The sequence below is a fragment of the Mytilus trossulus genome, chromosome 1, assembly GCF_036588685.1.
Source record: "Mytilus trossulus isolate FHL-02 chromosome 1, PNRI_Mtr1.1.1.hap1, whole genome shotgun sequence".
NCBI lineage: Eukaryota > Metazoa > Mollusca > Bivalvia > Mytilida > Mytilidae > Mytilus > Mytilus trossulus.
The window spans coordinates 64,881,151-64,904,856 of record NC_086373.1 but is presented as its reverse complement, the minus strand read 5'-3'; the positions used below and the strand labels follow the sequence as shown (position 1 = coordinate 64,904,856).

Here is a 23,706-nt window from a genome sequence, read left to right as displayed (position 1 = left end):
CTGCGTTCCATAGATTTTTTTCCATAGCGACGACACAACACAAAGATTGGGACAGATTTAAATATAATTTTGGGGTTACCAAGGCTTAGGTAACCCTAGTACAAATAATCATGAAGCCTGGCAGACATTATGACGTCTGGCAAGGCTATTTTAAATTTTTTCTGGGACGCAAAAAAAAACATTAAAGTTGTAGGAAGGTGTCCCAGAAAAAATTAAAATAGCCTTGCCAGACGTCATAATTATTTGGACTAAAGTATTACCCATAAAATTTCCTTTTTCAATTAATCACAATCCTAGCTGAAAGAAGTCAGTTTGTCAGTTTTTATCACCCTATCTTTTCTGTAAAATATTTTTTAATTAAAACAACATGGGGGAAGATATTATTATAATAGAAGTGACAAAAACATGGCACATTTTTGAAGTTTTGTTCAATATGCCCAAAAATATTGTCCATGGTCTTTCGGTGATTAGTGAAATCATTCGGAGCATCTTTGGAGTTGTCAATCTTCATAATTGTTCACCAAATTTCTTTTTTGAAGTTTCTTATCTGTATTCACTGAAATAGTGTGATGGTCCTTGAATTATACAATTTTCTATCTTGTTATTGTCATGCATATTTTCAGAAAGTTGATATTTAAAACTGAAATAACTTTATGAACGCACCTCCCCCTTTTCCACTTTGACAAGGTTTAGTCACATTCCAACTCAAATTTTAGCTTGACATGGCAGTGTACTCACCTTCAAAAATATCAAATTATTCAACCAGATCTATAAGATACCATTCATACCTTTAAAACTATTGAAAGGATATATAACAACTGTTAGTCCTTCACATGTGATCCGATATTTTACCCTCTCTTTTCATGACGTCACAAAATAATTTGCAAGTCACTTTTATAGGGAGAGGCTACAGACGGGTCCGGATTTCTCTCCATTTATTTCTTTTCTGACTTTTTTTTAACAAAGGCACTTTTCTCCGAAAATAAACTTCAATACTTTTTAGTTGATATTTTTTTCAGAGATGTGCTTCATTAAAAAATGAGCCGAAATCATACATAAAATATACAGTTATAGTTGACATAATATGCACAAGGTCTTTGACTTAATGATGTGTTTACACTGAATCCATGTTTGGAAGTTGGATGTGTACTGCATGATTGATATCTAAGTCTTCGATACCTATAAGGGTTTTTTTATCAATTGTAATTGGTTTTAAACTCAGTGAGCTTTTAGTAGTTAACATACGTGTACTCTCCGGTCTGTTCATAATATACTGTACTGTAGTGCCTATATCTATATAAAAAAATCATTTTGTTGTTTAGTTCAAAAACTCTATGACTCATACTGAGATCATGTAAAACTGTAAATAGTAAAAAAGATCATTCTTACAAGATCTAAGCACCATACAAAAAGACTATGCCATGATGGTCAGAACTACAAAAATGCAAAAAATAACTGATCCAATAAGTGTAAAATATGTATTAGAATACGGCATGTGTCGGATAAGGCCGAGTGACTGAGGAATGAAGTTTTTGTAAGTTTCTTGTTTGGTTTTTTTTCTCTCTTTTTGTATTTCACAAACTGAATAAAGCAAGAAAAAAAATTAAATGTTAGATATTTATTTTAAACACAATGACATAGAAAGGCCGGGGTCAATGACCCGATATATATATATGTATATATATAAAGTTTGTTCGTGACCACTGAATGGACCACAAAGAAAACTAAAAGATCTATGTTTCGCTTTTCGCGTTTTCTAGGTACAACTTAAAATTGTATGAGTTTCTGTTGCCTACATCTTATTCTTTAAAATTTGTAATAGGCCTAAATCATATATGACATTTTATTTGAATCATTGTAAACAAAAACAGAATTACAAAAAGCAGAGACATGGTATTACTTATGCCTATGTCTCTGCCAAAAGAATGAACAAAACGCGAATTTTCTTACCTCAACGAGAAGTCTTGCAATGACTTGCATTTCATTTTGACAAATATGACTAATGCTGAATTACTCTTTACTTATTATTGCAATTTCGATCTAGGTTTGCTACAACGATTTAATTTAATGAAATTTTCATTAAAATGTCGATATTTACATTTAGAAATATAAAAAGAATGGAAAATTAAGGAGGGATGTTGTGTGTTTAAGTCAGAGGCGTAGCACCCAAATTCAAATTGGTACGACAGAAAACTACGAGTTGCATGCGAAGCGAGTCGTCCCGCCTTGTATAGAGAGGGTTAATCGGCAGGGGTTCTGGGAAAATTTTTGATAAATGGTGTAAAAATCCTGCATTCTGAGCCTTTTCTGACACTGAAATTTCGCTCCTAAAAATTCCATTTTTTAAATAAAAATCCTCAAAATATAAAATAAAGAATAAAAAACGTCAGGGACGGATCCAGCCATTTTAAAAAGGGGGGTTCCTAACCCAATACAAAAGGGGGGAGGTTCCAATCACATGTCCCCATTCAAATACATTGATCGTCCAAAAAAGGGGGGGTCCAACCCTCGGACTCCCACCCCTCTGCATCCGCGCCTGAACGTGCATGATATATGTGTAAAAATAGTCAGCAATCCAACTGGATATAGGAAAAACAGAATATCTTAGCTAAAACATGAGACTGCTATAACACATATGTGTTATAGAAGAGGGACGAAAGATACAAGATGGACTGTCAAACTCTTAAATCGAAAATAAAACTGACAACGCCAAGGCTAAAAATGAAAAAAGGCAAACAGACAAACAGTTCACATGACATAACATAGAAAACTAAAGAATAAACAACACGAACCCTAGTTTATAGTAGTCTCAGCTAAACTTGACTAATACTTTCATTTTCAATTTGTGTCGGACACCTGGCTAGGGCTGTAGGGGTCTTGACATGCTGCTACTTTACGTTAGAACATTTTCGTTCATTATCATTTCTACAGTCATTATTCAGGGGCGGATCCAGGGAGGCCAGGGTTGGAACCCCCTTTTTTGGACGATCAATGCATTTGAATGGGGACATATAGTTGAACCCCCTTTGTCCTGGGTTGCAATCCCCCCTTTTTAGAATGGCTGGATCCGCCCCTGCCTTGCGCATATTTATTAACACTAATGATAAAAAAACGTTTATGGTATTATATAGGATATATGTACTAGTATATGAAATGACGCATTGTTTCTATTAATTGACCCCGGAAATATTAGTACAAATACATGTGTTTTATATCTAGACTAATCTAACTTCGATTTTGTTATCGAATCCGGGTTCGTAGCTTATTAAATATTTACACAGTATATTATGTAAACGGGTTTATTTACTGTAATTTTTCAAGTTGTTGAATAAGTTCGGTCTTTTTGTAGGAAATACTACTTGCTGTTATATATAATGTTTCATAAAAAATAAACCAAGTTCCCTTCGTCATATGTTCCAATAGGAGGATTGTGTGCTTTTCAATTTAAAAAAAACGAGTCAGAGTGTAAGCATTTTTGAGCCGGCCGAGTCACGTAGACCAAAATTATTTTATGATACTATTCCTGTGTATGCAAATTAAAGAGGAAAAGTAGCGGTTGGTCAAGTTCTGATCATTAAGAAAACTTTAATCTTCAGAAGCAGTAATAAAAATGCCTGCCGTAATCAAATAATTACAATACATGACATAAAATCAGAACATGCAGAGCAACAAAAAACAAAGGAACATCACCATCCAAAAAAGGAAAATTAACAATAGGGACTGACAAAAAATTGTCCCTTTTGTCGTAGTGTGTAATTTCCCGTGTACACTCGAAATATTTAAATTTAGGAAAGGGCAGTTATTACCGTTTAAATTTGATCATTTAAAGTTAGTTCTTTTGATAAATTTCGGCAGTTTATTTAGAAAAAAACGATTATTTAGAGGGAAAATGTCCTCGTGGCAAGATAACGATAAGTGCTGTGAAATTTATCAAATAAATGCAATTAAGGCAGGTCTTTACTGAGTTTGGTCATGAACTGGGATTCATAACAGTACAAAAAAAATTCAGCTATCAAATGTGCGCAATTAGAACCCATTGGAATACCTAGAACCTGTCGATAAACTTTGTTGCCGAAACGTACATAGATATTATCAAGGAGAAAATTAGCACCTAAATCAATTCATCACACCTTCGGTATATATATCTAGCATATTTACCTTTCTCATTAGATTTGATTTGATTTGATTTGATTTTTTTGGTGTTTTAATATAAATAAGAAGATGTGGTATGATTGCCAATGAGACAACTATCCACAAAAGACCAAAATGACACAGACATTAACAACTATAGGTCACCGTACGGCCTTCGACAATGAGCAAATCCCATACCGCATAGTGAGCTATAAAAGGCCCCGATAAGACAATGTAAAACAATTCAAACGAGAAAACTAACGGCCTTATTTATGTAAAAAAAAAATGAACGAAAAACAAATATGTAACACATAAACAAACGGCAACCACTGAATCTACAGGCTCCTGACTTGGGACAGGCACATACATAACTTGATAATGTGGCGGTGTTAAACATGTTAGCGGGATCCCAACCCTCCCCCTAACCTGGGACAGTGGTATAACAGTACAGCATAAGAACGAACTATAAAAATCAGTTGAAAAAGTCTTAACTCATCAGATGGACAAACATACAAGTGGACGTGGCAAGGTAGCGACTTTTAAGCATTGCATTTAGGCTATTTCGTGACGGCCAGTTTTTATTGGTGGAGGAAGCCAGAATGCCTGGAGAGAAACACCGACCCTCGATAGGAACACTGACAATCCTAGTCAATTAAGATTGGAGTCGAGTGTACCCGCACGAGCGGTTTTCATACTCACAACCTCAGTGTTACTGGCTAGTGATGACTAGTAACAACTTAGACCACTCGGCCACAGAGGCCCTCTTTCTCAGTAGAGAAGGAGGCACAAAATGTGTTGCAGCAAATGTATTTGCATTCAGATTTACCAAACGACCATTCAATTAAATAGGAAATCAAAACGTTAGTTTGGTAAGATTGTGTGGAAGAGTAAAGTATAAAGAGTAAAAAAGTCATAAATGTCAACAGAATAAAAAAGACCACCAAAAGCACGTTATCATCTAAAACATAAAAAAAATACACTCCGAAAATAGTTAATTCCACTTATTTCACTATTTTTGTCTAGTACACAAAAATAATTTTCATTTTGTTCTATCACGTCAATGCAAAAGTCGCTAAAGGATCATGATACTAAAAGGTTTACAAATCTTTTTGTCTAAATATAATGATTACTTTCAATATTTACTTATATATATATTTGAGGTGGATGTGGTCTTTTATATTAGTAAGTAAGTGCCTGATATCCATATGATGAAATCATAATTAATCTTTCAATCAGTTTAATTGAAGTCTGAATCTGGCATGTCAGACGTTAAGCACGTTATTGCGTCAATGCCGTGAAATGCGACAGAGCAATTTGATAAATAGCTCTTCTATGAAAACTAACTAGTTCAGCTCTATGAAATTTATATCCGTAGATTAGGCAGGTATTACTGTTTCCAAAAATATTAAAAATATTCTTTAACTTTTCATAATAATTTCAAATAATGATACAAATATTACCAAAACGTCAAAAATATGCGTGTCAGACGTAACAAATTATTCGCAAAATAACTTTTGCGGGAATTTTTGTGGTCTAATAAAAAGTTTAAAATCCGCGAAAATTCGCATGAATGATAAAAGTCTAATATAATTTATGACGCCATTGCTGTTTTTTGTGTTGATCGAACGGTAAAAATTTATTTTTTCAAAAATGAATAATCCTCGCCATGGTCAGGTTTCTGAAAATGTTAAGTTATCAAAATTTATCGCTTTCTAAAATATCAGATGATATAAAACTTTGTTTTTTATAAATTATTCCTCCAAATGTGCTTAGATAGACCATTTTAAATCCGGAATTTTACAGCACTCGCACCACAAATAAAAACGCATTGGCCTCGGGAAAATGTCTTGCAAGATTGTCCAATGTCGAATTTCGCAACTTTTTACAAAAACACTGTCAGTTTCAACGTCATTTCATTAAATATTCAATTTGTAGCATATAAAACAGTGCTTTTTCGTAATTGTGCTTTCACCCCACAATACGATAACATACTTTTTGATAAGCTGTTAAGTCGAAATGACTTCGTTTTTTAACAAATCAAATGTCTTGCAAATTTGTCCACTGATCAATTTTCTTACGTTTTTGAACGTTTTCGATTCGGGACGCTATACATATATGTATTTTCAAATTATTTCTAGAAGTTTGTTCTTTGTTTTGATGTTAAACACCACATCATGTATAAACGACATTTGTTGTATTTTATTGACCTGTCATCAAAGGTAGGAGAAGCCGGACATCCGGCGACCTTAAGTTAAAATAGTTGCAATAACTGTCGATTAGCATCGGAGTCGAACAAATCTCGCCACGAGCTTATCTTAAAATTACCATGCTTTTTATCACTTTATATGAACTCATTAGGCCAATCATCCTCCTAGGCCATCGAATTTGACAGCAGTTCGTATTATCATATGATATATGAACGATATTTCATTTTTTTTAAATAACAAGTACGGTTCGATCATATGTTTTAAGATCAGAGGACAAAACAAAATAACCAAATTACAAATTTCGAAAATAGATAGAATCATAGAAACCACGATAAGAACTGCAATATATAAAAGTAGTTATAATCAAATAGAAAATGAATAATTATCTAGAATGAAAAAAAACCATATGGTAATTTGTCAATAAATAGGTAAAATATTAATTACAGAACAGAAGAATTTCATATCCGAGACAGAAAGAATTAAATATTGTAAAGAGATAAAGAAACTAAAAAGAAAAGAGCAAAAAAATAAAAGTTACAATAAATATAAAGAAAAATACAACATAAGCCGAATCAGAAGTCCGAAAAGTTAATTTGCTTGCGTATCTACCAGTAGCAAATATTTCGTACATATTCAAGACTTTGAAGTATCCATATCGATCAAAAGTGATTACAATCAAAACGAACAAAGTATACTCGATTACCGACGTAAAACGTCAAATTTTGACGTTACCAGGGACGCAATATCGTGCGTAACGTCTCAGTAAACTGCTAGTAGTCTGTTGTTATTTATGTATTAATGTCATTTTGTTTATTTCTTTGTTTTCATCTTCTGACATCAGACTCGGACTTCTCTTGAACTGAATTTTAAATGTGCGTATTGTTATGCGTTTACTTTTCTACATTGGCTAGAGGTATAGGGGGAGGGTTGACTGAGATCTCCGCATAAACATGTTTAACTCCGCCACATTTTTGCGCCTGTCCCAAGTCCGGAGCCTCTGGCCTTTATTAGTCTTGTAATATTTTAATTTTAGTTTCTTGTGTACAATTTGGAAATTAGTATGGCGTTCATTATCACTGAACTAGTATATATTATTTTAGGGTCCAGCTGAAGGTCGCCTCCGGTTGCGGGAATTTCTCGCTACCGTGATTGAAGACCTGTTGGTGACTTTCTGTTTTTTTTTTTTTTCTATGATCGGGTTGTTGTCTCTTTGACACATTGATTCCCCATTACCATTCTCAATTTTAAATATTAAAACATAAAAGACATAGGACATACATTTCATGCACATTTAGGCTGCACTATTTAAATACTATATATTATACACATGCATAAGCATAAGCATAAGCACTTAAGCAAAGTTGAAACATAAAAACAAAGCAAGCAAGTAAAAAAAAAACTAACCTTACTCTACATACATTGGGTCGGAAATTACGACTCTAAGGCGTAGATTTGCTTCTTATCCTTTTTGAAGATTTTAATTGGTTATAAGTTAAACTTTTTTTACTGGTTTCCAGTCAAAGACTACGACGCATTTCGTAAGTGAAGGAAAACGGTTACCAGAAAAAAGAGGTTCCGAAAGTAGCGGCTGAAGAATGGCAACAAATGTTGATAATGCTATTTTAGAACAGTTCTGTGCAATTACAGGTTATTTCTATGTCCATTATTCAGATTTAGTCGTTAGATTATTTATTCTGTTATATATAATCACATTGAAAAAGCTTACAACAAAGTATGACTGTCATTAAAGCCCCTGACATTTGCACTGGCACTCAATCATTTTGCTTGTTTGGGCTTTATTATTTTTGTGTGAAACGAAACTAACGCCAGATAAGAGTAAATACTCAGCAAACAGTAAACTAAGATTTAATCATTATACAGGTGTTACCTGATGAGTAGCTGTGGAACTGTAGCTCTTAGTCTTTACCCTGGTCATAATCATCTTTTTTGTTTATTTGAGGACTTTTAAAAGAGCTACAGTTCTGCAGCTATCTGACATGTCTGATAAGCTCCAGAGTTTGTTTTAAGGTTCACCAAAACATCTTATCTCTAATCTCGACTGACCTGGCCCCTTGAACTTTTTATGCATACAACAATCACTTTTCCATTGTGGTGTCAGATTATAATATTTTGTCTTATGACGTCACAATTTTACGGGAAATTGTAAGTTGTAGGATATCCAGTGATTGTGGACAAATAGCGATAAGGTGTATATACTTCACAAAAACATGAAATTTTCCCTGAATGCATACAAAACAAATTTTAAAAGTTTAAATCCTGGCAGCACCTAAATTTATACAAGTTGTATTCATTTTGTGTTAAAAAAAGAAGAGAAAAAAAACAAATGATAAGAGTACAAAATATGAATCATTGCAAAATTACACTGACAGGATGTACAGAGCCACATCAAAATTATGGATTATGTCAGTACAAATGTACCTACATGTACATGATGTATAGATAGCTAGAATCTATTCGTTTTATTTAATTTTTTCATCACTGTAATCAATAAAAATCAATGTAAATCATGTTTATACATGTATCATAATTGTGATTGACAAATAAAACTGTTCATATTTATGATATTCCTATTCTTATTCTATGCTTCAACTTGTTCAAGATCTGTCATTGTGTATTATTTGTGAAGTTAATCATGTTAAGAATGTAAGAGGGATATTGTCAACGGAAAAAATTATCAGCATTAAAAGATAAAAACCAAAACCAAGATTTTACTCATGAATTATCTAGTCTATAATGTTGCTGAGTGTCCATTGTTAAAGATGCACATGAGAGGCAAAGGCTTTTCAGAGCTTCTAGTTTTATTAATTTATTCATTTGGATATTACATGATATATGCATTTACATTTTCTTCTTTCAATATTTAGGAGCTACAAATGAAGTTGGTGTTCGTTTGTTAGAAGCTTGCAACTGTAACCTTGACATGGCTATAGGAATGCACATGGACAGTAATACAGATGGTGTTGTAACAGAGAATGATCAGCCGTCAACATCAGATTATGGAAATGATGGGTAATTTATCATTAATTGAGTAACAGAAAAAATTCTATGAGGATTTATTTTCTTATTTTTTTGATATGACATGTATGAAAAACAAATCAAGTTATTGAAACAACAATGAACATTGTGAAGCATAAAATATGCCTATAAACTCTAATTATTTTTCATGATGACAATAATTTTGAAGGAAATTTCTATGAAGATTTCAACATATTTTCAAAGATATTTTTTAGTGCTCGGAACACCAGTCTCTTGAATCTACAACTTTCGACAAATTTAAGAAAAAAATCATTACTATTTGACCATGTAAAAATGTACTAGATGTACTATTAACTAAGAGAGAAGAAAACGATACTAAAGTGACATTCAAACTATTAACAAATGGAAAAGGGTCTTTGTAAAAAAAATATATTTGACAGTTTGTGTAAATGCAGGTGATATATCATCTTCATTGGCGGATCCAGTGGGGAGGTTCAACCCCCCCTTTTTTTGGCCGATCAATACATTTGAATGGGAGCACATAGCTGGAACCCCCCTTTTACTCTGGGTTGGGACCCCCCCCCCCCTTTTAAAATGACTGGATCTGCCCCTGATCTTTTCTACACATTACATACTTGTAGTTTTATGAGTGTTCAAGAAACCTAATATTTTGTTCTTGGTAATTATAAATTTTTTCCTAAATGATCACACTAGGTTTTTTTGGTGGTATATACTACTCATAATTTTGCATGATCTTATTTAATTGTAGAGATGATGTCAGAGCACCTATACCACAGAGAAGTGAGACATTGGTAGAAGAAATGCCAATTTATGGTAAAACTAAAATATTACCCATACCTGCCAACTGTCATTATTTCCCCCATGGAGGCTCCCAAATTGAAATTTTGAAAGAGTAATTTTAAACAAAACAATTAATTTTACAATGACTTCTGGCTTAAAAAAGTATGAAAAAGCCAAAAAACAACATTAAAATGTATTTGAAGGTTTTATAGGACTATGGCAGCCATCTTGCACACAAACCCCCATGGGCATTTTGAAAAGTTGGCAGGTATGTATTACCTACTACTGCTATTGACACATCAAAAATATCCATTATAAAATATTCTTAAACTGCTTTTAGTTTTAGCAATGGACTTTATAACTGTCAATTCAAAATTTATCAAAACAAATGAGTGCACTTATTGTTGTGAGTCTTAAACAAACAAAAACACAGCTTTGACAAAAAGTGATATAATTCAAAAACAAAACCAACAGCTTTATTTATGCACATTTAAATGAGCATGCTGATTACAGATACACAGGGTAAATGGGGCACTGGTTTTGATAGACTGTTCTAAGCTTTAAAATTTATTCTGTTTTTTCATAGGTTTTAGAGGCAGAAAAAGAAAAACAAGATCAGTATTTGATGGTTTTCGAGATTTTCAGGCTGAAGCAAGTAAGATATACAATACACATAATTATTTTGTCGCTGGTTACTGAAACTCGGTAAAACAATGATATTGTTCATTATTGAGGGTGATAACTCATCAATTTAGTAATAGATATGTGAAATACTTATTTGATTTACAGAACGATACTTCAATATATTTATTGAGGTCTGGGTGGCTGAGTGGTATTTTAAATAGTTCATCATTGATCTAACCTGTGAACACTGTCGTTGTTAGTTCCAAACCTGGTTATGGCAAATTACAATTGCTTCCAACCTTATTGACAAAGATAACAAGTTTTCCAGCTTAAAAGAAATGGTTTTAGCCAGGTACTCTGGCTTCCCCCACCAATGCAAATTATCCCCATATATACATGTATAACGAAGTATACTGAAAGTGATATTAAACACAAACTATCCATCAATCAAAATAATTATTCACAAAGATTTTATGAGAAAAATGGCTAAGTAGCACTGTGCTGTTAGTTGTGCTAAACAAAAAAAATCAATCAATCAATTAAAATATTTATCAACAATCACAAACATTTACTATCACCACAAAGGTGATTTTATCTAGATTACCATGTGTTGACTCTTTTGTAAGTTCTATTTATGTATTATTTTGATGTTTACTATACAGTTAGGGCTGTTCCAGAAAATACTATGTCCCCCCCAGGGAAGGCAATTTTTTTAAATATTATGTGGGTGGTTGTATTTGAAATACCAAAATGCAAAGGGAGTGCTGTTCTAATTAAATTTTATTTCTGTGGGTGGTGGGGGTTAAATAAAAGTGCCGTCCCTGGGGGGGACATAGTATTTTCTGGAACAGCCCTTATGTTTATGGTACATGTATTTTTTTATTTGAATTTCATTGTGCATTCTTCCATACATATATATACTGTGTGATGCGTTTTCAGAATCATCACTCGACAACTTCCTGTTTACCGAACACATGCATATTTTTACACTATTTATATTATCCACTTGCGGCGGGGGTATCATCAGTGCGCAGAAGCTCACAGTTTCACTTGTTTTATCAATTCTTATTACATGTGTATAATTTTTCAGAACAGCAAGAAGAAATGCTAGCATCTGGTAGTGTCCCCAGTGTTCCCAACAAGAAGAGAACATTAGAAGATTTATTTCGTCCTCCTATAGATATCACTTTCAAGGGAACATTTGCAAGTGTAGGTGATTATAAGGGAATATTTTATAAGATACTTAAGAAATGTCTACCCAAACTTAAAATCATTTTTTTTATAAAATCAAATTAGTTGCTATTACACACAGAATTTCAAATTATACAAAAAAAATTTGTATTTTAACATTTGTTTATGATTCTCTAAATATTAAGGAGCAGAAAAATATACAAAATCAGTTAAGGTGGAACTTAATACTACAGAGAGATAACCCTGTAAAAATCAGCGGAATGTTTTAATCATGTTCTATTGTGATGGAAATATTATAAGCTTCTATATGATCAAAATTGGTATTTTTTAAACTGCTATTTATCCAATGAAATTTTTCCGATAAAGGGTGTGGTTCAAGTTTTTCGAAATTTTCATGTCCCCCCAGTAGTGGAATGGGGCAATAAATTTTACCCTTGTACATCTGTACGTCCAAAAATTGGTTTCTGTTCTCTAACTTAAGTTTTCCTCACCTAAATGTTATGAAACTTTTACACAATGCTTATTACCACAAACACAGATCAAGTTTGAATTTTGGTGGTGTCACTTGTACTGTTCTACATGTTCTAGAGTTATGTCCCTCCCAAATTGAAAAAATGTAGAATTTTTCGTTTCCATTCTCTAACTTTAGTTTAATTTGACTCAAACAAATATAATGAATCTTGAACACAATGCTTATTACCACAAAACACAGTTCTAGTTTTAATGTTGGTGGTGTCACTTTAACCGATCTAGAGTGATGCCCCTTTTCAAAAAGGAAAAATTGCTGATTTTTTTGTTTTTGTTCAATAACTTTAGTTTTCCACAACAAAATGTTATGAAACTTATACACAATGCTTATTATCACGAAAGCTCAGATCAAGTACAAATCTATGCAGTGTCACTTTTACAGTAATGAGGTTATGTCCCTTTATAAGGTAATATACAAGTGGGGCATCAACAGTGTCCCATGGACACATTCTACATTTATTATATTTTTGTCAAAGGGTCAAAGTAAATATTTTGTCAATACTTTATGAAAATAGGCAAATAAGTTTTAGTCAAGGTGTTTGGTACCACTTTAATCATGCTGTAAAAGTTTCCAAGTGCAGCATGATAGCTTCCTCGTGTTTACACCTTATGGACAACTCTTATGTTAACCATTTTTATGATTAAAAAATTATGCTTAGAATGTTCAAAAGGCTTGGTTATTTGTTAACAGAAGAAATTAAGTCAATAAAGTTAATAAGAATCCAAATTTTCTCGCCTCTCGGGTACCAACCTAAAAAAAGACTTTTATACAAGAAAATTTGAAATAAAATATCAATGTTTATGTAATCTTAATCGATCTTTAATAAAAAAATTACTAATACATGTAGTAACTATTGGATTTGTCATCAGGATCTTATAACAAATCTGATCTGTATATTTCAAATTAGAATTGTGTTTCAGTTACGAGATGAAGGTAAAACCAGGAAAAAATGGCTATTGGTAAATGTCCAGAATGTACAAGAATTTGTTTGCCAGGCATTAAACAGAGATGTATGGAGCAACAGAAATGCCAAGGCTGTCATCAAAGACAATTTTATTTTCTGGCAGGTATAGTAAAATCTTTATTAAAGACTTTGGGCTTATGTAAATAGCAGGTGTTAAAACATATAAAAAAATAAATTTTGGGGGAAAATTACTACCAACAGTGTGATACTGGACATTAGCAACTTTGTGTTAAACCTTTCATACCTGATCCTTTTAGTTTTCTTATTAATGATAACTACCCCCTGGATTAAGGAATTGTTATATTTCTAATGTGATCATATAGAATTGACAAGCAAAATTGAGGAAAAAAAAGCAACTGGAAAAGAAGTTTTTGTGAAAGACATTTAAACCCATGTAAATTTTATTAGTTAAAGTTAACCCCTGTTTGTTATTTTTATAATAGCCCAATCTTATTTAAACCTCAGCCTATTTAAAAATAAACAACTAATATTTGTCCAGCTTTTGATTCTAAGTACATTCAGAATTGACAATAGATGAGTTTACAATTGTAAGTAATGTATGGCTAGCTCAAATTTTTTTGGAGGGGAATAAAAATGAGTACTAATATTTAAACTTTTCCTATTATTTAAGAATTGAATGCTTCTTTTTGTAATTTATTGGGGTGTAAAGCTTTGACCGAAGTACATTTTGTATGAAGCGCGCGGAAGCGCTTCATTCTAAAAATGTGCACACGGTCAATGCTTTTACAACCCTATGAAGTTACAAAAAGAAGCATTCAATACTTATAATAACATATTTTAGCTAGGATCATGAAAACACAACTTACATCAAGTTTTTATTTAATTGACCTGTGCATTTTATTATGGGACCTCATGTCATCATGAATGATAAGTTTTATTGTGTGATACACCTGCTTAAGGAATAACATGTGATGTGCAGTTAGTCAATCAGAATAACATATTATACATGTAATGAAACATACATCTAAGGAAATTATTTTCTCTTGAAATTCACTGAATAGGTTTTCATGGCTAGTTTGCACACAAAAGTCAGATTTAAAAAATGTGTTATATGTGTGGCAGAATGTAGGGTAAACAATTTTGAAAAAAAATGCTACAATTACAAAAATATGTCTATTATTTTCTTGCAGGTGTATCACGATAGTGAAGAAGGAAAGAAGTTTTGTCAGTTTTACAAAGTCAATCAGTGGCCATTTGTTGCAGTGGTGGATCCACGAACAGGTAGAATTTGTATAGCTAGCCTTCAAACTGTTATCTATACTGAAGCACAAAGCCCTTTCAACAGTTATATAGACAATAACGGTTTAGAGTCTTTAAATATCAGCTGTATTTGGACGAGTCTAAGAAACAGATGTAATGAGAACTTCATCGAGCGAATACTCCTGTTTCAAAAACAGATGATATTTAAAGGGACTTAACAGTTATTTTCTTTATATCCTGCAATTAATTTTGTACATTTTGTTTCTGTTCTTATCTTTGAATTTGTTTTTTTACAAATCAAAATGACTTCGGTGTTAACTGCAATTAAGACCACAAATTGAACTGTAACAAAAATAGCAATTTGACATTACCACTTACTCTTAACAGAAGCAGGAAACCAGGCAACTATATACCTCTAGTATACGAATATCGATTCATGTTACACTGTATCTATACACTGATATTAAAATATTAGAAAGGTCATTTGCAGGATAAAAGAGAGTTAAAAGTTTTGTTAGTTGTTACATACGCTATGCATGACTTTTTCACTACAAGTTCTCTATTTAATTTAGATATGTTATAACTGCTGGTTTATCCGTCCATTACCCATAGATATATTAAAAGTGATAAATCCCTTATTCAGCACTGATATAAATTTTTATACCCCCAAAGTGGAAAGGTTTGGGGGAGGGGGAGGGGGGCTGTCTTGCAATCACCTTGAGCTTGTCTGTCCATTCCTCTTTTTCATCACTCTTTTCTCTAAAATTCTAAACTGAAGGACTACATATTTTGTCATCAGATTGCCAGTGATGAGTTGTGATGTGTGCTCACTTTTCTGATTTATCAAATAATTTTGTAATGTTTACTTTGAATTTTTCAATATGTTGAATGCATTATAAAACTTTTGTCCAAGTATTTTTTACTAAACTATTGAGCACAATGACTTCATAGACGTTATCAACATTGCAATGATCAGTTGTAACCTGTTAGAGCTTTTATGGTGGATCAGACATCTACCTCCTGTTATTTTGTACTTTGAATTACAAGTTGGATATTCTTAAGTAAGCAAGACAATGCACGCATTCTTGCTGTATTCATATTCTCAATTTGTAACAAAAATGTCAGAAGTTTCTATACAATTTCAGAGTTAGATTATGCCAAAAAATTATATAACTAAAATAATGAAATCCAAGGAAAATTCATAATGGAAAGTCCTGTCCCAAATAGGAACTCAATGTTCATTTGCACTAGACTGTTTAAATGATTTAAGTAAATTCTTTCATCTTATTTTATTAGGTGAAAACATGTCAACATGGAACAAATTAGATGCCACAGTTTTCTGTGAACTAGGTAAGGAATATTTATGAATTTGATATTTTATTGCAGAGAATTTTATGTAGCAATTTTGTTTTTAGCATGCAATAATTTAATTTTGGATGTAACACGTCTTCTGATTGGCTGAAGTAATTTTGTTATCAGCCCATAGACATAATTTAGTCATGTGACCGTGACGTCATCAACGTTATTTTCATGGTTTTCTACGGTTTAAAAAAGAATTTATATATAACTTATAAGAAATGAGTGTAATAATTTTTTCTGTCTATTCAAAAAAAAAACAAAAAAAATGTTATTTCTTCATAGACAGAAAAAATATTACAGTCATTCCTTAAATAAATGTACATAATTTTTGTTTCTATCATTATTGTCAACAGTAAAGAGTGTATTAAATGTTAAAATTAATATTGGGATATACATCTGTCTGATGTGATCATCATACCTTGAACTTATTTTTATTGATAAGAGACAACTATTAAGTTTTCTGTGATGATTGGGGAGTAGAAAGATTTTAATAAATGAATATCCTGCCTCGGTAAGAGCTGAAAATAAATAACCCTGCATAAGACAGGATAAAGATAAACATTCAGCAGTGTAAGATGCAAGAATTAATCGTATACAAAAGTGCAAATATATTTTAACATTGCAAAGTCATGATAAAAAACAACATGCATTACAGCAGATGAAAATGAGTACATGTATTATTAAAATTGAAAAAAATTGTCAAGATCCCACCCCTTCAGAATATAAATTGTCATCCTGTTATTGCCAATATTGTCTTAAATTACAATCATAAATCTTGATTTAAACTTTCAATATTAATACAAGTCTCTTGTTTCCTACCTGACCTACTGAAGCCTTTTTTTACAGTTACAGATTTCTTGATAGAGCATCCTTACAATGATCCATCTGAGGAACCCAGTCCTGCAGCAAAACGTGCATGTCGAGAACCGAGCATCGTGGATGCTACAGAAGATGAACAATTACAGGCAGCCATGCAAGCTTCTATCAACCAAAACAAAGTGCCTCAAACTGTTATAATAGATTCAGATTCCGACAGCAATGATATTGAAACATTCTCAGGTTCCGAAGATGATGTGTCACAATCACCACTCAAGTCATCGCCAAATGTTAAAAGTACAAAATCAGCCAAAGAGAAGTTAAACGATATTAATAAGACAAACAATGATAGTGCAAGTAACATGAATAATGACCAAGATTTGAAAAATGATTCTGTAAACAATATTTCCAATTTAAGTGAAAGTGAAAGCAGCATGTTAAATAATACAGGAAGTTCAGATAACTATTGTTTGAGTGAAGACAGGAATTATAAACATTTCCTTGGTAAAGATACTGGTAAGTTTAAATGCTTGCTACAGCAAAATTACTTAACAGGGATACAGTAAAAGTATACATTACAACACAGCATTGTGGGATACTACCCTAACCTTTTATATATGGAATAAAATGAGGGTATCCATGCACGATTGATCACAGGAGATATCACTTTGCATTTATTTTTAATAGAAAAATTGCATGATATTTTGAATATTATAGGACATTTAAGTTTGACATGATCAGCACTGAAGCAACTGTGTTATGAAGAAATTTACAGGATAAAATTTGTAGGACAGTATATTTTAATTAAGGCAACCTACTCATCCTTTATACATTTTTTCAACATTAAAATTTATCAAATGAGTAATAAGAAAGACAATGAACATTATACCCTTAATCAGTCACGGGACTTACTGAAATAAGTGATTTTTAAATCATTTATTTGAGTAGCAAATTCGAGGTTTTATCACAAATTGGGATTTTGTAGTTTTTTCAAAATTTTCAACACATAGGTTTAAATAATATCTTTTAATTAGTAAAATTAAAAAATATGAACTTTTTGCTTCTTTTAAGTAGCAAGGTTTATGCCTTTGATGCTATCATTTAGCTGAAAATTCTATTTTAGTTGAAAAAGTCCTATAATAATGGCTTAACTGTTTACATAATTAAATGATACTTTCTTAAAAGATTTTTCACAGCAGTGGGAGTATTTTTCCTGTGAAGTTCAAGGTTTCATCTTTCAGATTATGTAATAAAATTCTACTGTTCATGATAAAAATTTCACTGTACGGGGATGTTTAAATTAGTGGGGGTTATTAAAAGAATGATACTTAAAGAAGTGATTTTTGGGAAGGAAATTGAGGTCTGATACTTAAACAAGTGATTTTTATTTCATTATCCTAGATTCAGTACAAGGTCTTCACCTGAAATGACCTGGTCATCCTAGACAACACAGATGTTGGTTCTGATAAGTTTAGAAACATAATTAGTCCCTAGATCATTAGTATTCTATATTTAACAGTCAGAGCTCAGACATGAATAAGTCTGAATCTGCCTTTGACTCATAGAGGTCTAAATTTGTAAGTTTTAGGATTTGTCTCCCTTTAATGTAAGACAAAATACGACTTGAATAAGTCCAATATTGTTAAACAAGAACTAATTGACCAGAATCAAAAGGTTGCAAATATGGACTCCTACAAGTCGATGAGTGATCAAAATGGGTTAACTTCAAGACCCACGCATATTGATAAGGAGGTCATGCATCTTAATCAAAAAATGACAACATTGAAAGCCAATTGCAATGCTTTGTCTTCTATAGAAAAATATGAATGAGAGTCAAAAAAATCGGAGATAAGGTTAATTAATCTTACAATGCAACCACCTGGAATCCCACTGAATGAGGTAAAACATCTGTGTTTAGTAAGGATGTTCAATTAGATAATTAAATACTTGTACAATGTATACATAGCTCAAGTCCTTGTGAACTCTCATACAGGTTTTTGCTGTCATAGGTGGTGTAGTTTGACCACAAAGTAACATTAAGTGTTTTCACCAACATAAATAGACCTAAACAAGTCTGTCATTTTCTGACTTAGATAAGTCTAAAATTGAAACTACATTTTAATAATAAATGCATGTTTCGACTTATTTAAGTCAAAAACAATAATCGACTTGTTTATGTCTGAGCTCTGACTGTTTAAAGCTACAATAAAATTAAATCATATCTTCTAGTGATTATTTTGTACTACTTAAATATGTGATTATTAAAGAAAGACAAGTCTAACTTCCAACCTTTATGGAAATAATGTTACTTGAATCAGTGATTTAGAAAATCACTTGTTTAAGTAAGTCCCCTGACTGTTAATTGTAGACTTAAGCATAACAGTAAAAGTCAAATATCCAGGAAAATACATGTACATGTGTTTCTTAATCTTAGGGAAATTTGTTCCTTCCAAAATAAATAAAGCCACTATTTATGTTATATGTAAAAATAATGAAAATATATGCATGTCTCTCATCTGTGGTTTTGCATTGAGCCGATCTGTATTTCACTTGCTCTGATTGTATACAAGTAAATACCAGGTGAATGCTAATTTTTACACATCAAGAGCACTTTACAGAACATAAAAACATAATACATGAGACAAAATGATAAATCTACAGACTTTTTTTGTTGCTTTATAACCATAGTTCTCTTGCCTCTGCCTTTTGGTCATCTGCCTAGTCAGACCATCATAATCTGTGGTGGCTCTGGCTTTACATGACTTGATGGTACATTGGAAAGCTATATTTTTAAGTTTCAGGAAACTGACCTGCTGATATGTAAGGAAATCAATGAAATGGTATTGACTTCTCTGCTCCTTTCAGTGCAAAATATGTCCATCGTGTCACAACGAAGTATATGGACCAAAATTAATTTATGAATAAGTGATTGAAAACCGTTTATAACCAGATATTATGAAATATAGCATGTAGGTCAAATAATTAAACATGTATTTTTGTTACTTTTGTTAAAATGTTAAAGCAAACATAGCATCCATGCTAGTGATAAAAAAAAGAATAGGTTTTAACGAAAGAATCAAATTGGTGCAAATGAAGGATTTAAAATTTTAAATACAAGCCTTTTATCTACATTTCAGATCCTCAGACATCACTGATGATCAGATTTCCTGATGGAAACAGACAGCAGTTAGCAGTATCTCGTAAATCTAAACTTATGGTAATTAGTATACATTATTTGTCAAAATTAGAAAATTTGAAGCTCATCTTATGACATCTTAAGACAAGTTTTCTTGAATAAATTTTCAGCAAATATTTTGAACAATAGAATAAAAGATTATTAATAATATTATCATTGTTTTCATTTCAAGGTTTCCAAATTGTATTTTTAATATTTCATCAAATGAAAAACAAAAGAGCCTTTGGTCTTGGTTGCATGTTAACCCTAACTTTCAACTGTCATAAAAAGTTTTAAGACTTAGACAAATTCTTTGCAATCAGTTCATTTTCTTTTTTGGTAATTTCATGCCTTTACCTTTAGGTACTAAAATTTTTGTTTACACCCTTTAATCGTGCTAAGTAGAGCAAAAGTAATGCTCAATTCCTCATTAAACTTTGTATGATGTTTGTTTTATGATAATGCACCAGTTCTTTTTACTCATTGTAAAGTTATTTGTTGCATCATTTTAAACTTACAATTTCTTTCTTTTCTGCTATAGGCATTAGTGCTGTATGTTGCAGAAAATGGATTTAGTAATGAACGATATGAACTTGTCACAAATTTCCCAAGACGCAAATTATCATACATGGACTTTGAACTTACATTGGAGGATGCAGGACTTTACCCCCAGGAATCAGTGTTTGTGCAGGCAAGGTGAAAAAAATCCTGAAGAGTCAATCTCTATAGACAATCTAAGCCAAATGTACAGTGAATATAATTTACTGTTATGATATAACTAGATCTCAATTTCAAGCTCAAATTCGAATCGTGCCTCAATAGGTAAAATCCACCTACCTCGAGATTTTTTATTGTTTTACCTGAAATACATTCCTACTTATGGAGTGGTAAGGCTTAAGACATTTTTAGATATGCAAACATTTAAACTGGAAGGCAGCGATTAATGAAAGTAATATTTACTTTTGAATGAGTCAGTTAATGATTTTATGTCAGTAAAGCCAGTTCCATCTCAGGAGTTTTTCAGCTCAGCCAGAACAGGAAATAATATTGGTGCATAATTTTTATGTAAATTTTTAATAAATATTTTTACCAGCAAGGTTACTGTGAATATTTATTTAGCCTATCTTGCCTATGAAGTACACAAGTCAGTATTTCTTTAAGTATTTCTTAAGATAATTGGATTGTTTCTAAAGTACTAACTGTTCAATCATAAACAAAAATTTCCTCCACATGTACCCAGTAGTTTTTTGGAAAGCTGACTGGCGTTTATGCTGTTGAATACATATATATCAATATCATTCTGCTATTTCATTCTTAAATTTACAATTCAGATAATTAACCCCTTTCCCAATGTCCTGTCTGTCCATCCGATGAAATTTCTGAAATAAAATTTCCTCAGAACTATAAATAAAAATTCCTTGAATTTAGATATATGAAGATGTGACATAAATGCCAAAGAGACCAAACTCCACCAGAGATCAAATGATATAGAATTTTACAACTATAGGTTAACCAACATCCTTCAACAGATAGATAAACCAATACCACATAGACAGCTATAAAAGGCCTGAAAATGTAAAATTTATAAAAATTTGAAAGAGAAATCTAAGGGCATGATTTATGTACAAAAAAATGAGCTAATAACAAATATGATGTGCAGCAACAAAAAATACCCACTGAATTACTGACTGCTTAGTTTTCTTTATTCATTAATTTTTGGGGCCTTTCTTCTCTTTTTATACGCCTGTCAAAATTTTGAAGGGATGTATTATGGTATACATATGTCAGGTGTCCGTCCGTCTATCCGTCCGTCTGTCCGGCGTAAACATGTCGCACTGTAAATTGAGAACGACTTATCCAAATTTCATGAAACTTAATATAGTTGTTTCTTATGATGTTAAATGATCTGTATACTTTTTGGTGAAAATTAGATTTAAACTTTTTGATTTACGGCACTTTGTAACTAAAAACAGGGGTGTGTTTTTTTAGCTCAACTGGCCCAAAGGGCCAAGTGAGCTTTTCTCATCACTTGGCGTCCGGCGTCCGGCGTCGTCCTGCGTCCGGCGTTAACTTTTACAAAAATCTTCTCCTCTGAAACTACTGGGCCAAATTTAACCAAACTTGGCCATAATCATCATTGGGGTATCTAGTTTAAAAATTGTGTCCGGTGACCCCGCCAACCAACCAAGATGGCTGCCATGGCTAAAAATAGAACATAGGGGTAAAATGCAGTTTTTGGCTTATAACTCAAAAACCAAAGCATTTAGAGCAAATATGACATGGGGGTAAAATTGTTTATCAGGTTAAGATCTATCTGCCCTGAAATTTTCAGATGAATCTGACATTCCATTGTTAGGTTGCTGCCCCTGAATTGGTAATTTTAAGGAAATTTTGTTGTTTTTGGTTATTATCTTGAATATTATTTTAGACAGAGATAAACTGTAAACAGCAATAATGTTCAGCAAAGTAAGATCTACAAATAAGTCAACGTGACCAAATGGTCAGTTGACCACTTTAGGAGTTATTGGCCTTTATAGTCAATTTTTAACCATTTTTCGTAAATCTTAGTAATCTTTTAGAAAAATCTTCTCCTCTGAAACTATGCGGCCAAATTAATTGAAACTTGGCCACAATCATCATTGGGGTATCTAGTTTGAAAAGTGTGTCCGATGACCAGGCCAACCAACCAAGATGGCCGCCACATCTAAAAATAGAACATAGGGGTAAATTGCAGTTTTTGGCTTATAACTCAAAAACCAAAGCATTAAGAGGATATCTGACACGAAGTAAAATTGTTGATCAGGTCAAGATCTATCTGCCCTGGAATTTTCAGATGAATTGGATCATCGGTTGTTAGGTTGCTGCCCCTGAATTGGTAATTTTGAGGAAATTTTGCTTTTTTTGTTTTTATCTTGAATATTATTATAGATAGGGATAAACTGTAAACAGCAATACTGTACAGCAAAGTAAGAACTAAAAATAAGTCAACATGACCATAATAGTCAATTGACCCCCTAAGGAGTTATTGCCCTTCAAAGTCAATTTTTAATAATTTTCACAAAATTTGTAGATTTTCACTAACATTTTCCACAGAAACTATTGTTTTAGATAGAGATAATTGTAAGCAGCAAAAATGTTTAGTAAAGTAAGATCTACAAACACATCACCATCACCAAAACACAATTTTGTCATGAATCCATCTGTGTACAATGTTTAATATTAACATAGACCAAGGTGAGCGACACAGGCTCTTTAGAGCCTCTAGTTTCACATGTCGCACTGTATCTCAAAAATGATTCTTGATTATGGCTTAAAATTTTAAATACTTCTTAGTTATAATAATCTTAATATCTGTATACTTTTTGGTGATGATTCAAAATTTCATTTTTGTGTTATTGAGTATTTTGTAAAAAAGGGGGAGGTTTTTTTTTACATGTCGCACTTTATCTCAAAAACGATTCTTGATTATTGCTACAAACTTTACACATGTCTTTGTTATATTAATCTTAAGATCTGTATACTTTTTGATGATGATTCAAAATTTCATTTTTGAGTGATTGAGTATTTTGTAAAAAAGGGGGAGGTTTTTTTTTTACATGTTGTGTCGTATCTCTATAACAATTTATGATTATTGCTTAAAACTTTACACGCTTCTTTCTTATATTGATCTAAAGATTGCTTAAAACTTTCT

General features: G+C 32.1%; 2 protein-coding genes across 3 annotated transcripts in view; one reads left to right on the top strand and one right to left on the bottom strand.

Moving 5' to 3' along the window:
- Positions 1–915, bottom strand: part of LOC134682252 (thioredoxin reductase 1, cytoplasmic-like) — a 45,434-nt gene extending 44,519 nt beyond the window's left edge. The window contains exon 1 of one of the 2 annotated variants that reach the window (XM_063541754.1): positions 789–915. The gene's annotated coding sequence lies outside the window, so the exon portion shown is untranslated. Of the gene's footprint in view, positions 1–738 lie in introns of both variants that reach the window. The other variant, XM_063541753.1, reaches the window with a different exon arrangement.
- Positions 916–7,860: 6,945 nt separating this feature from the next.
- On the top strand, positions 7,861–21,116 carry LOC134682236 (UBX domain-containing protein 7-like). Its single transcript, XM_063541752.1, has 11 exons — positions 7,861–7,985; positions 9,224–9,368; positions 10,105–10,169; positions 10,723–10,791; positions 11,851–11,969; positions 13,401–13,547; positions 14,596–14,686; positions 15,962–16,015; positions 16,871–17,356; positions 19,978–20,057; positions 20,557–21,116. Exons 1-11 carry the CDS (start codon positions 7,934–7,936, stop codon positions 20,713–20,715), a joined length of 1,467 nt encoding a protein of 488 aa, XP_063397822.1. The 5' UTR covers positions 7,861–7,933; the 3' UTR covers positions 20,716–21,116.
- The last annotated feature ends 2,590 nt before the right edge of the window (positions 21,117–23,706 follow it).

Excerpts from the sequence above, each read along its gene's own strand:
- LOC134682236 (XM_063541752.1), top strand. The coding sequence starts at position 7,934 with ATGGCAACAAATGTTGATAATGCTATTTTAGAACAGTTCTGTGCAATT. Across the intron at positions 7,986-9,223 it reads ACAGTTCTGTGCAATTACAG|GAGCTACAAATGAAGTTGGT; the intron begins GTTATTTCTATG and ends TTCAATATTTAG. Across the intron at positions 10,170-10,722 it reads AGAAGAAATGCCAATTTATG|GTTTTAGAGGCAGAAAAAGA; the intron begins GTAAAACTAAAA and ends GTTTTTTCATAG.